The sequence below is a fragment of the Serinus canaria genome, chromosome 4 (assembly GCF_022539315.1).
Source record: "Serinus canaria isolate serCan28SL12 chromosome 4, serCan2020, whole genome shotgun sequence".
Lineage (NCBI taxonomy): Eukaryota > Metazoa > Chordata > Aves > Passeriformes > Fringillidae > Serinus > Serinus canaria.
Genome location: NC_066317.1, coordinates 39,891,967 through 39,906,835, shown reverse-complemented (window position 1 = coordinate 39,906,835; position 14,869 = coordinate 39,891,967). Strand labels below are relative to the sequence as shown.

The 14,869-nt window shown below is 40.8% G+C and overlaps 1 protein-coding gene across 4 annotated transcripts in view; it reads left to right on the top strand.

The window, feature by feature from the left end:
• The first annotated feature begins 3,608 nt into the window (after positions 1 to 3,608).
• CFAP97 (cilia and flagella associated protein 97) overlaps positions 3,609 to 14,869 on the top strand; it is a 31,006-nt gene continuing 19,745 nt past the window's right edge. The window contains exons 1-5 of one of the 4 annotated variants that reach the window (XM_050973877.1): positions 3,618 to 3,716; positions 4,033 to 4,225; positions 5,180 to 5,288; positions 13,738 to 14,610; positions 14,699 to 14,770. In XM_050973877.1, the coding sequence (XP_050829834.1) occupies positions 13,758 to 14,610; positions 14,699 to 14,770 (925 nt within the window). In that variant the 5' untranslated portion in view covers positions 3,618 to 3,716; positions 4,033 to 4,225; positions 5,180 to 5,288; positions 13,738 to 13,757. Of the gene's footprint in view, positions 3,717 to 3,950; positions 3,970 to 4,032; positions 4,226 to 5,179; positions 5,289 to 13,737; positions 14,611 to 14,698; positions 14,771 to 14,869 lie in introns of those variants that run through there. The other 3 variants (XM_018926566.3, XM_050973878.1, XM_009100860.4) reach the window with 3 other exon arrangements.

Below are 14,869 nucleotides of genomic sequence, written 5' to 3'. Positions count from 1 at the left end.
CATCTAAATCAACTCAAGTGTGTATCCATAGAGCTAGAAGAAGATTTGATTATTTTTCTTTTAGCTTTTAGTAAGTTTCTATGACTTTTCCACCTGAGGTACAATTCCTAATATTTTAGATTATATCCTAGCTCTACTGAAGTTAATAGCAACTTTCAAGTTTACCTCAGTGTTATTTGAAATTCCCCTTTTGTACTTTAAAAATTACTTTTCTGTACAAAAGGACTTCACTGTGGTCAATTTTCTGAACTGGGTATTACTATAGGCTCTTTCTGTAACTATTTACTCAGTCATAGAACTAGTTGATGAGAAAAGAGATTCAAATTCTTCAAATTCTTATCCAAGCATTACAGCAAATATCTTTCCTAATTACTTCTTTTAAAAGATAAATGATGTCTGATTTGGGGGAGGATTCAGCATCTTCACTATTTTTCTTTGAGCTGGAAGTATCATTGATCTTTGTAACATACCCTAGAAGAAACCTCACTGATTTGAACAGTTTTGCAGCTGCCTTTAGTGACAATTGTTCAACTTGCACCTTCACAGTACTGCAAACTTCAAACTTCAATGAATTTGCACTTTCAAACATTTAGGCAAGATTAAAATGAATACTTTTCCTGTAGGCTTTTTCACATTTGATTTCTGTTTTGTCAGCCTTTCTAGCTCTCCCATTGCTATAAAAGGACTAAAACAAGTTACGACTCCTCAATTAAAACAAAATAAAGTTACATTATAGGCAAAAAAAAAAGAGATCTGTAGAGTGCTTTTGAAGTTTATATTTTTAGCATAATTACAACTTTGAATTAATTGCATGCTTTTTTATAACTGCTGTGGTGCTGCATTGCAGTTAGAGTCATACTAGAAGTTTATAGAAATTTCTAAGGTTCAGAGCTCAAAACCCAGAACTGCTTGTGAACTTGTAAACCTGGTGATAAACCAGCAAAACCTGCATAACTAACACTGTTAGAAGCAATCATAGTAATCCTAGAGCAAGAGAAATGGAAATTGGATGTTATACTTCTCAGTATGTTAAATGTACAAAATATGTAAGTTGCACTAATATTAGGTAACTTTAATTTTTGCTACACCATTTAAGACAGTGGTAATGTATTTTGCATATTTGCAGTCAAGAACTTGACACACAGGAAAAAATGACAAAAGCACCCATTCAGTGTCCAGTGTAAGGAACCTCAGACCTTACATGTCAAGGTCAGCAAAGGCTCAGCATTTTGTAGCATGTTTTCCAAGTATGGTTTCCATTGATTTTAGTTGCAGTTGTCGGTATTCAACATTTCAACAGCGAACTGAGAGAGGTGCCAGAAAAATAAGAGGGAAACACATGGCAAGGATAAAAATTTAGTTGATGTAATTTGCAGAACCTCCATTAGACACTGTGTGGCACAAGTAGAACTTGACTCTGGTTAACTTAGACATGTTCAGTTGTATTATTCAAGAGATTTCTTTTTTTTTCTTGTAGTGTTTTGACACATTTGCTGTATGTGTTTTTAAAAATATATGTGTGTGTGTGTGTGTGTGTGCGTATGCATCCATCCATCCATCCATCCATCCATCCATCCATCCATCCATCCATCCATCCATCCATCCATCCATCCATATGTGCCTATGTGTGTGTGCCAAGTGAAAAGAAAATAAAATATAAAAGAAATAGGACAATATACACAATAGTTGATTTGGCTGCACAGCCCTGATTTAATTCAAAAATCAGTATGCTCAGCAAAAAATATGATCATGTCATTAAATCTCTTTCCTGCTGAACAATGGGGCCAAAGTAAAACTGAATTTTGTATTTTGAATATGTGGATCAGTAATCTGGAAATCTTTCTTTTCACATAATTCTTTCTTTCATTGTTAAAAAGTAACTTTGCTATTATTAAGATATTATATTGCAGCTGATCTCTTTGAAAGAGCTGTAAGCTTTCCCATCCTTACACAGGAAACTACCACGTCTCAGGGGCAGACCACCAGTAGGCAATCATCACTTACCTACTCAGTGCCAGAAGTAAGGAAACTGCCTGAAGTTTCACTTTATACTGAAATTCAAGGTAGCTTGGGGAAGGGTCCAGATCTAACCTCAAATATTTGGATGAGGATTCCCTAGAAGTCCTCCAGATAATTTTCCCCTTTCTGTTTCCTCAGGATACATCACCCAGTGCTGCAACCCTGGCACTATAATGTAGGAGCCCATCACATCAACCTCTGGTCCTCTTGCCTTCATATGGGACACCATCACCTTAAGCTGGCTCACAATTACCTCAGCCTGAGGCACTGTTCACTCAGCCTGGGTCCCCCTCCAGTCCTTATGGGCTGCCAGCACATCAACCAGGAATGCCATCATCCCAACCTGAGGCACCACCACCACAATTTGGGGCACCATCAACTCAATATGGGGCACTGTTACCCCAACATGGAAAACTATCACCTCAGCATGGAGCCTCATTGTCTTAATCTGGGGCACCATAACCTCAGCATGTGATTCTGTCACCCTGGCACCTCAAGATCAAAATCTAGGGCAAATCACCTCAACTAAGGGCATTATTTCTTCAGCTTGGGGCCTCACTGCATGTCAGTCTGGAGACCATGACTTAAATTAAGAGCACTATCACCTTGGAGGCCTATTGCTTCCCCCCAGCATACCATTGTCTCAGCCCAGAGCCCCACTGCCTCAGCTTGAGGCACAATCACCTGAGCACACAGATCCATCACCTCAGCCTGGAGCAACTTCGCTGCAGCCTGGGGACCATCACCCCAACTTGGGGCACAGTCACCTCAGCTTGGGGCCTCATGGCCTTAGTAAGAGTCCCAGCTCTCTGCCCCATTCCCACAGAACAATTAAGGGCAGGAGGGGACTGATGTCTGTATCAGAAATAGCTGGCCAGCAGGACTAGGAAAGTGATTCTTCCCCTGTGCTTGGCACTGGTAAGGCTGCTACCTGAGAACTATGTTCAGTTCTGGACCTCTCGATTCAGGTAGGACATTGAACCACTGGAGCAAGTTCAGAGAAGGGAAATGAACCTGGTGAAAGGTCTGGAGCACTGGTCTTAGGAGGAAAAGCTGAGGTTGTTTAGCCTGGAAAACAGGAGGTTCTGCGGAGACTGTATGGCTCTCTAGAACTACCTGAAAGGAGGTTGTACCCAGGTGGGGATCGGCCTCTTCTCCCAGGCAACCAGTCACAGGATTAAAGGATACGGTCTTAAACTGCAGCAGGGGACGCTTATATTGGACATTAGGAGGAATTTCTTCACATAAAGGGTGATCAGATATTGGAGCAGGCTGGTCAGGGAGGTGGTGGACCCACGGTCCCTGAAGCTGTTTCAGGAAAGACTGGACGTGGCACTTAGTGCCGTGATCTGGTTGACATGGTGGTGTTCGGTCAGTGCCGTGATCTGGTTGACACGGTGGTGTTCGGTCAGTGCCGTGGTCTGGTTGACACGGCCGTGTTTGATCATAGGTCTCCTCCAACCTCCTGGCTTCTGTGGGTCTGTGGAGAGCCCGCGCCTGAGGGCCCCTCCCACGGGAGGTCCCGGCGCCCGACTCCCTTCCCGCCCCGCTGAGGCGCCGCCTCTCCCCGCCCGGCGGCGCGCGGGGCCGGCCGGCGCTACGCTGCGCAGGAGCGGGGCGGCAGCGAGGGAGCGGCCTCGGCGCTGCGGAGCTCCCGCCTCCCCGGCTCTCCTCTCGCTCTCTCTCCTCCCGTGCCTGTGAGTATCTGCCCGGCTGCCTGCGCGGTTACCACAACAAAGCCGGGAGGAAGGGGCCAAGGGGGACACGGCAGCGGCCGCTGCTGCTGCTTCTTCTTGCCGGGGGTGCCGGCAGGCTAGTGGGGCCTGCGGTGCCTCCTCGCCACGGAAGGTGCCGGGAGGGCGGTTGGGGGCGGTTAGGGACGACGGGCATGTTCCTTCCCCGTCTACGGTAATTTCTTTCCCCGAACAAGATGGGAGACATGTTTTGTTCGTATGTACACATGCATTATTTTTAACCATTATATAATTTTAAAAATAATTTTGTTTTAATTAGCTGCCTTCCTACTCGCTCCCCTGCCCGAGCGAGGCGCACGTAGGTGTCCCCCGAGCGCGTCGTGCGCGCTGCCTTTGCGGGGCTGGGGCTGGCGTTGAGCTGCCGGAGTTTGGCCGTGCCGCCCTGAGACTTGTGCTCCGCCCCACCAGTGCCGTGTCTGCCCGCTGTGCTCCTCGGGGAGACTGGAAAAGAGGTGGGAGACTCCCCTTCTGAGACACCGGCCCTCGTTGTCGCCTTAGTTGTCGGCTTTGGGAGAGAGTTACGGTGTCTGTGCGCTACCCTTAAAGTTACCGGACTTTGAGAGACGCGTGGCAGTGATGCCAGATAGAGTTCAGAGGGGTGTTTTGGGTGGGCTTAATTGGGAATTAAGACAGTTGGAATGATTATTGCAAACAGCTTGCCTCGAGCCTGTTAATCATCGCAAGAGTCACGTTTCCACATTTTCCTCAGAACTCACGTGTAACTCCCCCTGCCCAGCACAGGGCTGTGTTCTGCAGTATTGGCTCCCAAAGTGGGGCTGTAGTTTGGAAAAATAACTAGCCACCAAATCTCTTGGCCCCTCTGGATTAGGCTGGAAATCATAAATAAGGTAGTTCTGAAACCTGGGCTCCTGTAGGAGAGCAGAGTACTGAATTAATTTGAAGGAGACTCAGTGAGATGCAACAGCAAAATGCAATATATGTTGTCTTTGTTAATCATTGGTGTTTTTTTCTGGAGTTTTCACAGCATTTTAAAATTTAGTTCAGCATGGCATATGGCACAACTTAATTTAAAGTCATATAATCTCTATGCCTGATGGAAGTTTTTCCTTTCCAGTTTCCTGAAAACTGGTTTAATTATAGTATGCTAATACTTGCACCTTTATATTCTTACTCTATAAGAGAAATAAATAAAAAAAATCTAGTGTTTGTATTTGGACGTGTACAAATTTTTAAGTTGCGTGGTTAAAATTTCTGTGCAGCATTCATAAAAACAGCAGGACAAAAATGTGGGATGGAATGAATGTAATAGAAATAGCAGTGCTAAATTTCTTTTGTATCCCTGCTTTTGTCTGTAGTGAGATGCTCAGTATAGTGAATAGAATGCATTGTACACCTTTTTGCTTCCTTGAAAAAATAGTTAATCTTTTTTTTTTTTTTTTTGATAGAAAGCGATTGCTGGAATTGCCAGTTGAGAGAGAACAAAGTTCAACAAAGTTAAATTCTTCAGTGGAGTTATTTGAAGATTAAAATGAAGTTGTTGCTGCTAAAAAATAAGTAAGCTTAAGAATGGGTTTATGAAATAGTTAGCATTTAAAAATATAGATGTCAGAGCTTTGGATTCTGCTTCCGGAATGCTTCAAGCTCTTCCAACACTTCTGCTTTGTTTGTTTGGTTTTTTTTCTGTAGTGTAGTTCCTTTGGTTTTCTAAACCTAGATAATACTTTAATGGTTTGGGATAGAAACCAGAGAAAAGGACAAGTAATTTGGGGACATTCTTTTCCCTTTCTTGGAACTTAAAGCTGTTATGACCTCTTGGGATTTTTGTTCTGGTGTTGTGCTTGCCTGTTTTTAGAAGGGCATTCAGAAGGCCCTGTGTTTCTTCATAAGACTTACATGGGCTCTGAGGGCCATCAGGACTGCTAAGCCCATTGAGACTTTGAATGCAATTGGCTAATTGGAAGGCTCAACCCAGGAACACCTAAAAGTGCAAATTTTGTAGGATGGGTAGCATGTGGTCATCTGTGGCATAGGTGTCAGGATCATCTACAAGCTTTTTAAAGTCTGCCCTTTCAGATGACATAATATTACACCTGAAGCTTAGATATAAGAATCTGAAAGTGAAATGGATCCTAGGGGAGCCTAGGTATTCCCCAGATTCATGGGAGATAGTCAGACTGTTACCTTACTGTTTCCACCAGAGCTGTTTCTTAAAGCTGTTTCATTCTTTGCTTCCTGATGTTATGTTTGACCAAGACATGGTCTAAAACATGACTTGTGTTCTTTGGCTGAGTTATTTTCCATCCAAGAATTTCAACTGATGTTTAAGTCACAATTCAGTAATGAGTATTTGTGATTCTTGAAGTGTTTCATTGTAATAATAACCACTGGAATTCCAGGGAACCCATATTATGTTGAATTTAATAGAGACCTCTGTTTCAACATCTTACCTGCTTTTCCATACTTGATATTATCTTATCTGAAGAAAGGAACAAATCACAAAAATATAATGCAAGAAACTATCTCAAGAGGCTTTTACCTCATTTGCCTCTTACACACATTCCGAGGAAACAGAAATATATTTAGACTCTTCCTGAGTGGTATTTTTTGAAGCTGTTCTTTCTATACTTATTTAGTGACTGAATTTGTCTGCTTTCTCCTGCTCATCTGTACCAGGCAGTGCTTGTTCCTCTTATATAGAAATATATTCACTGAAAATTAAAAATTGCATCTTATTTTCAGTGGTAGTGGAGCATGTAATTGTTAGATCTGTAAAACTGTATGTGTGTGTTTTAAACTGAGATAATAAGAGCATCTTGTGATGGACGGCCTTATGAAGGAAATTCTTCCAGAAACTGAGGTCTATCTGATGTGTGTTGAAGCACATCTATGCAAACAGTTAAAGGAAATGCTAATGACACACCTATTTGTCTAGTCAGGTCACTAAGCACACTAAATTTATAATGTTAGAAGCATGAAAAACACTTGTAGTTCAATGGGCATCTCTGTTGTGGGAGGCAGTTCACGTGTTGTGCCACTTGGTAGAGATGGCCTGATATTCAGAAATATGCTGTGATTTATCTGCTGTGATTTATCTCCATCAGTAGTTTGTGGTGTACTTGATTCCTTTATGGTCCTGCCATCTGTTTCAGGACTGGCAAATGTAACTCCAGCCTTTACGTGGCAGATATGCTGAAGCTTTGCTTTAATAAGAGCAGTTGTTTTCCTTTTTCTTGCATGCAGTTTTGAACTGCTGTGCCAGACTCTCCCCCTTCAGTCATGGATAGCCTGGTTGAATACATGTTGTCCCCAAATTTAAATATTTATATCAGACAGAAATACTCTTCATAAATATATACCAGTATAGAAGGAGTGGGAAAACAAAGCTGGACCTTTACTTTGCTCTTCACCATTGATACCTGGCAGTAGAGTCTGAACTTTTCTTGGCTTTTTGTACCTGTTCTATATTATCAGAAGACTGTTGCTATGGGTCACTTTTGGGAAAGATCAATATCAGTGAACAGTTTTCCCCTATCAGCTTGCTACCTTCTAGTCTTGAGGTAGCTGGAGTTGGGACTCTTCCAGGTAGTGAGAAATTGTATGGCAGCAGCCCCATGAGACTTCAGTGTGGGTGGTATCACATATGCTTGTAGAAGTGGAAAACTTTCCAGAAGCTACTGCTACTTTTATCAACCAACATATGATTTGTTGTCTTTATTTTTTATTGTAATTGTAAGCTACTTCTTTTCTTCCTGGGTTTAGGAGGTTTGTGAGTAATTTTATTGGGATTCTCCATAATGAGTGAGCAGCCATGGTCTGTTTAGACAGACCTGATGGCCATCATCACTCCCATCACTTAACTTCAGTGTTCTCTGACCCAGCTTTTCTGCTCAAGAGGTCGTAGGGTGACCTTTGCTGAAGAGCCTGAAGAACAAATGTTTAATGTGTTTCTATAAGTGAAGTCCTGAAGCTACAGATAAACACCTCTCTGTATTATTGCAGCTTCTCACAGTAGAAGAATGGCTTAATTTTGGCTCAAGAGGAAATAGTTTTTCTTCCCCCCTCCATTTCTGCCAGTTCTCTCTCTTCCCTGCCTTGTACATTAACTTGGAAGCCTTTGCCCAGCAGCTATCTGGGGCTCTTTGGTGGTCATGTGCTTTCATTTGCTCTAACCATGATGGCAATTGACTGTGTTACAGGATTTTCTAGTGCCCATTGGCTGAACTGAATTCTTACTTAACTGTGAGACTCAGGACTTCCTGTTGCAACTCTTTTTAGAAGACTCAGGAGTAGTTTGAAGCATCTCCAGTGAGCCTACCTGTTTGAGACAGAATTGCTCTTCTGAGGGCTAATCTATCATAGTTTTAGGAGTTAATAAACTGTATCTTAGAGTATAGAGGGGAAAATTCTTCCATTGTGTCTAGCAGAGAGAACGAAGGATGCAGGACAGCTGTAGCAGGCATTGTGCTCTGAGCTTGGAAAATTGGAATATCTGCTGAAGAAACTGATTGTTTAATTCGTTGGAGGCTTCACTTAAGGAAGTAGTTTACTAATAGCTGTGTTTCTTCCTTTGCATGCTTTGTTGTTCCTTGTAACAAATATGAAAACTTTAAGACAGGGTAAATAGGGCTGAATATGTGTTTTGTCACACAGGTTTTGACTTGTGTTTTCTCATGTTTCCCCTCTTTTGATCTAACAAACCCCCAAAAGTATAACTTTTCTCTTCCTAACATTTTGATTGCTCTCTTCAAGATGTTTTCTAATTTTTCTTTTTTTGTTTGTTTGCTGGAGTTTTTTTATAAACTTCAGTGAAAAATGAGGAAGGGAGGAAGAGGGAGCTAGGTGTGGTTCCTTTAGCATTTTTAACTTCTCCCAAGCTCACCATACAAGAGGCAGTTTGGCAGTCAGCAGGTTTAGGGGGGCAGGAACCCCACAGGGGAAATAACAAAAATGTACACTCAGAAGATTTTTGGAGTGCCATAAAGAACAAGTACCATTGGTCATATGAATCTTTTATTTAAAACACTTTCAACCCTAAAACAGACTCCACGTTGGAGCTAAGTACAATATTATACTGCTTCTGATACTTTACATGTTTTTTAATACGTCATAAGCTGATGTCTGTTCTTTTTTGTTGCTGTAAACATCAGATTAACTCATCTTGAGTGTACTATAGCTGTGCTATAGTATGGCCTTTGTGGTGATGTACAGGATACACACAGTAACATCAGACATTTCTGATTCAGCTCCTAGGATATGTAAAGGTCTTGTTTTCCCCTTCTATTAAATACCAGAATCTTATGATGTTAGGAAAGCATTTAGGCCCTTCCGAGCATGCATAGCATGCAAGCTCAGAGTATGGTGTCCTACATGCTAGGAATCTGTATGTTACCAGACAGGGAAAAAACAGCTTTCCTTGGAGCATGCTAGGAATTTTTATGTTACAAGATCAGGAAAAAACCCCAGTTGTCCTCTCTATATAAATCGTCCTCTTCCTTGATTCTGAAAGTAGAATGCTTAAAAGAAAAGAAAGTGGATTGCTGCTTGTACCTGAATGTTGAGTTTTGGTTTTTTTCTTCTATGATATTTGGATGAACTCTTGGATGCACCAGTTTCAGATGGTGTGCATTTTAAAAAGTGAAAGATTTAGCGGGATACTTCAAGCTTTAACTAAGTTTAAATTATCTCAAATCTTTTACTGGGTAGTTAATGTACTTTGTAAGTGTTAGTTTCTGACATTCAAAAATGTTTTCAAAAGACAGGATATGTTGAAACACAAACCCACATCTAAGTCTATATACTCATTACATGACTTTTTATGTACCATCCCACCTTTGTAGAAGATACTTCAAATTGCAGTCATGCCTAATGGCCTGCTCTTAGGCATTGCCTACAAAAATATTTCAGGTGGTGCTGTAGTTGGCAGGTTTGCAGCTGGCAGGGGAAAAACACTCAATATGCTTAGTGTGATTAGGGTCTTGATCTGTTTTTTGAGATGGAGGAGGATGTTAAAATGCTGCTTGTTCTTTGGGTAGTGCAGCAGCAGGACGTGGTTGACCAGTGGAGGAGTTGTTCTTGCTGGGAGAATGTGGATGTGGTCCCAGTAGGTAGTCAGACTCTCAGTGTGTCAGCCTTCTGGTGAGAAAGTGTGGGTCTCTTAAGTCAGACTGCATATTCAGCTTGCCTGCTTGGCCACTGCTTTCTGATCTTAAATGGGTCAAGCTTGAAGGGATTAAAAAGTGGTGTAAGCTAGTTCTTCCTAAACTAGGAAGAGCTGCAGTCAGGAAGAGACAAAGACAAAAGGGTGTGCTTGGCTGTGGTGACAAGTGATTGTTGCTCTTGCAAGAAAAATGGGGTGAGAGGTAGAAAATTACATGGGGAGAAGAAATATTACAGTGAAAAAAGATCTGGCAAATAATTAATGGCCAGCCTGCTCTTTGGAATTGATCATGCTTGTGTTAGAGGGTTTCATGGCAGAAAGCCACAGAAAGCATGTGGGTTTTTTGTAAATAAATACAGTGGTCACTAAAATTAGCAGTTAATGGTGAGTATTTGACTGTAATGGCAGCTTTTTTGGGATTCCAGAGTTTCACTTGACTCTGTGTTTTGAAAATGGGCAACCTAGCAGAACTCTGTATTTCTCACAGAAGTAAAATTACACTCTGTGTAGTATATAAATGGGTGTGAAATTGTAAGCAGAACCAATTTATTGATTTAGGCATGTTTATCAGCAAAGTTACCTCTTCTGTATTGCATTGTCTTGGAAAATTCCAGCTCTTGCAGATGCTCTTGATGCAGGAGTCAAATAGGATCCAAGAATACCATCTCTTTGTTTATTTCCTTTTGTTTGTTTTTATTGTAAATTAAACAATTAAATAAATTACTTAAAGAATTAATTTATCTTAAGTATGAATGATTGACAGAGAGAGACATGGCGTGTGGGTTTCCCATTAAGATTAAGGCTAAAGTTTTTAGGGACTTGTACCAAAGGAGTGGAATATGCATTTGTCAGTGGAATGACTGCTGCTCCTTGGGCAGGGCCAGACTGCTAAATGGTCTCTCCTGTGCTGGTGGTCGCTGTCTGCAAAGCAGTTATGTCTCAGTCTTCCTAGGAAAAAGCCCACAGGCAGGTGAGCTGTTCCTGAATCATGTAGAGTGGGAAGATGTGTGCTCCCTGGCTGGCATTGATGGAAAGGAATGTACAAGGTGGTTGCCATCTTTTATCACCTTTTGCCAGCTCTACACTGCCCTTTTGTCTTGAGTTAAATCCCATCCTCACGTCAGAGACTGTGTTCGGAAGAGTCATCTGAGAAGCCGTGGTGTGACTACACATTATAGCCCATGAGACACTGCTAGTTCAGTCTCCTTTGCAGGCATAGCATTACATGAGCTAAAAATACATGGATGTGATTGCACCTCAACAAAACATTATATTTTAAGCTATACTAAAGTTTTCAGCTATATTAAGCTATCCTAGTTTGTCTGCACCCACCTGCAAACCTTTTTGCCTTAGCCCCTTATGCTTTTAGGTATACAACAGTGCTAACATTATTTCAGATCTGTGTTTGAGACAGAAATACACCACATGCCTGCTTTTACCAATCAGTCATAATATTTCTAGTTATGAGCTGGAGAAATGCTAGTTCCTTAAGTAATAAAAGCCTTTCATCATGCAGAATAAAGGGGTTTATATCATGCAGAATAAAGGGGTTTATCCTATATTAATTTTCTTCATTAATTGGCTTTGTTCAACTTGTACTTGCTAAATAAATAATTCATGGTTATGCTTAACAGGTTTTGTTCCCTTCTGGTTTAGATTACACAAGGTAGAAAATTAAATGTAAATAATATGTTACTCTTCTGATTGGTTTTTTTTTCTATTGTGCATTATTTTATATATTAAAATGTATTATCCTTTTAGGAAGCTGCTTGAGAAAAGCTTTCAGAAATTCACAAGATAGTTTTACATTGCAGGCTGTACAAGCTGCCTGAAGCCAGGTATCACAAGAAGTGACCCTAAGGGTGGAACCAATAGCCCTTCTGTAGTCATCTGCACCAATGCACACAAGATGGGTAAAAACCAGGAGGAGCCAGAAGCCGTGGTGCTGTGGGAAAACCATGATGTAGTCGCCATCACAGAAATGTGGTGGGATGAGTGTCATGGCTGGCATGGTGCAATGGATGGTTGTAAGCTCCTCAGAAGGGACATGCCAGGAGGGAGAGGTGGTGGGGTGACCTCTGTTAGGGAGTATTTCAGCTGTGTAGAGCTCAAGAATAATGGTGATAAGGCTGAGTGCCTGTGAGTGAGAACCAGGGACATGGCCAATAAGGCAGTCAGTCCTGAGGGGTGTCTTTAATGGAGCGCCCTGCCAGGATGAAGAGGCAGATGAAGTATTCTGTAAGCAGCAGGGTGGTGTTTTATAGTGGCTAATGCCTGCTCTTGTGCTAGACTTTAACTTGCTGGATATCTGCATTCCCAGAAGTGTTTTACTCCTTTGTTTTGTTGCTCTTTGAAGAGCTAGGTGCTTTAGAGAGTTATGTTTGTGGTCCTGAAAATTGATCTCTGCTTCTGTTCCCTAATGGTGTTTTCAGCTTTATACAACGTCTATCTATAATAAGTCTCTTTTCAGTTCTTTGGCTTTGTGATTCTTAAAACCATAGGAGATTCCAGACTTTTTGGTTTTATGTTGCAATTTGAGGAGCATATTTTCAATTGCTCTAAACCAGTATTATTTGAGAAGTGGCACAATATCTGAGTGACCTTTAGACATCCTGTATTTCGAAGTAATTTTCAGCTAGAACCTTTCCTGGAAATTCCTTTTTTCCGCCTTTGTTTGCCATGGCAACAAACCATATGTGGTTTAAGGGAGACCATCCCTCTTGTAAAATATTCTGGTTCTCCAGCCTTGTATGGTTACTTCCACTGCCTTCATGTTTGGGTCTAAAGAATGTTACATATTTATTGATTGTAGCTTACTAAATTATTTTAACAGTGAGTTAAAGAGTAAAGAGTATGAGAAAAGTACCTCTGGCTAGATGGGACTGGTAGTCTTTGATACTGGCTGATTTTGTTTGGTTGTGGGGTGTTTGGATTCTTTTATTTGAACTCTATATGAGTGGAAACTTTTGTATCCTCCTGCCACATGCATAAGATCAAGCACCATAAAATTCTGTAAGTAGGACATAATAGGAGCAGAACATAATATTGTAGAACATAAGGGTTAACACTAAGGTCCTGATGTCTGATATTACGTATTTGGACTAACCGTGATCTGGTCCCAGGGACTGAATGGTAACTTCTGATTTAAATGCACTGGTTTCATGCCTGGATCACACTTTTTGAAGTCTAGGTTCATCTGAAAGAATTAAGTTTCCCTACTCTGCTGTGGAGTGTGAGTTACAGAAGACTGTCATGAAAAGCAAGCTCCTTGTCCAAACTAAAACATGAACACTGACACACCCACAATCTCTCAATTTAACCTTGGAGCCATGGATCTTTTAATGTAAATTGAAATTTCTCCTAATTTTAAGTACTGAAAGTCTGCAGTGTGTATGGCTGTGTCAGCCAAGATGGTGACCACTGTATACGAACAAGGTTTACAATATAAAATTCCAGCTCCAAATGATAGCTCATAAGTGACTCTAGCTTCAAATGGCTCTACCTTAAAGGAAAAAAAAAGACACATTAATTGCTTGTTTGTAGTAGTTAAGATTTTCTAGCCACTAAGGGTGTTGAACAAATTTGCTTAGAAGTAATAATTTGGAAATAGTGATGGGTTGGCTTAAAGTAAAGCTGTCTGGTCTAACATATGAGCTGTGTGCAATAAGGTGGCAGTAAATTTTTTTACTGAGCTCACTATGGAATTGTCTCTAGAAATTTCATGTAATTAATTGCAGAATTATAAATGACTAGAGCTAAAAGAGGGAAGAGCAAAACTATTATAATAAAAGTGTATTTGTATCTATTTTTGCACAAATATTTGGAAATGTTTTCTGATGCTTGCAGGTGGCACTTCATATTTCATTATGGACCGTTTTGAAGACATATCAGATGGTGAAGTGGATCATGCCTTCTTTGACAGTGACTTTGAGGAAGAGAAAAAGAAAGCTGAAGAAAATGGTGAACATATAGAGAAAGGAAGTACAAAGGCAGCTCTTGCAGACACTGATTTGGTTTCTAATTCAAAGGATGAAAAGTGTTGTGAGGAAGAAAGTGAAGAAAAGCAGATAGATTTGCAAAGGGATCAGTTCCTAGAAAATAGCAAAGGTCCTAGTGAAGATGCTTCCTCTTTGACAGTTTCTTCAGTTGCAGAGAATGCAGGTACATCTGGAGCAACACCTGCAGCAAATAGAGGAACAGAGGAGATTGTTCCTGCTGGAATTCCTAAAATAGTTAAAGAAGGTGAAGAAGATTATTATACAGATGAAGAAGATAGTAGTGATGATGGCAAAAAACAGGTTAGACCAAAGTCAGCTAAGCAACCAAATATAAAAAAGGCTAGCAAAAAATATACTGTCAGCTCCTCCTCTTCTTCCTCCTCGTCCTCATCCTCTTCATCATCATCCTCAAGCTCAGATACAGATGGTTCTGACACAGATTCTGATAGCTGTTTATCAGATGTATCTCATTCTTCCCCAAAAACGAATGCTTGTAGAAATGCTCTTCTGTCTCCAAAACAAAAATTCAAGTCAGCAATGAAATTAGCGGAAGGAAAACCAAAGCTTGGTGATGACCTGGAGGAGTCTGAAGACACAGTGACTGACGTAACACCTCTGTCAACTCCAGACATCAGTCCTATCCAGTCCTTTGAATTTGTAGCATCAAATGATAAGAAACTAAAAGTAAAGAGACAGGAAAATGTGAACCAAGAATTATATGGTAATTTAGAGAATTTAAGTACAACACTAAGTGTGCAAAACCTATGGGGCTCGGAAATTCAATCTTATATTTGTATTTTTTCCGTTAGATTCCGAGTTTGATCGCAGATACAGTCGAAAAGTATTGCATGATGCCATGGACCTGAATCAGCTTCTAAAAGGTGATTTTAAATTTTTCTTTATACAAAATACTGCATCTGCCACTTGTTGAGAATAGCTGTGTGGTAATACACAGAGAGAGTAGGATTTTCATATACCAC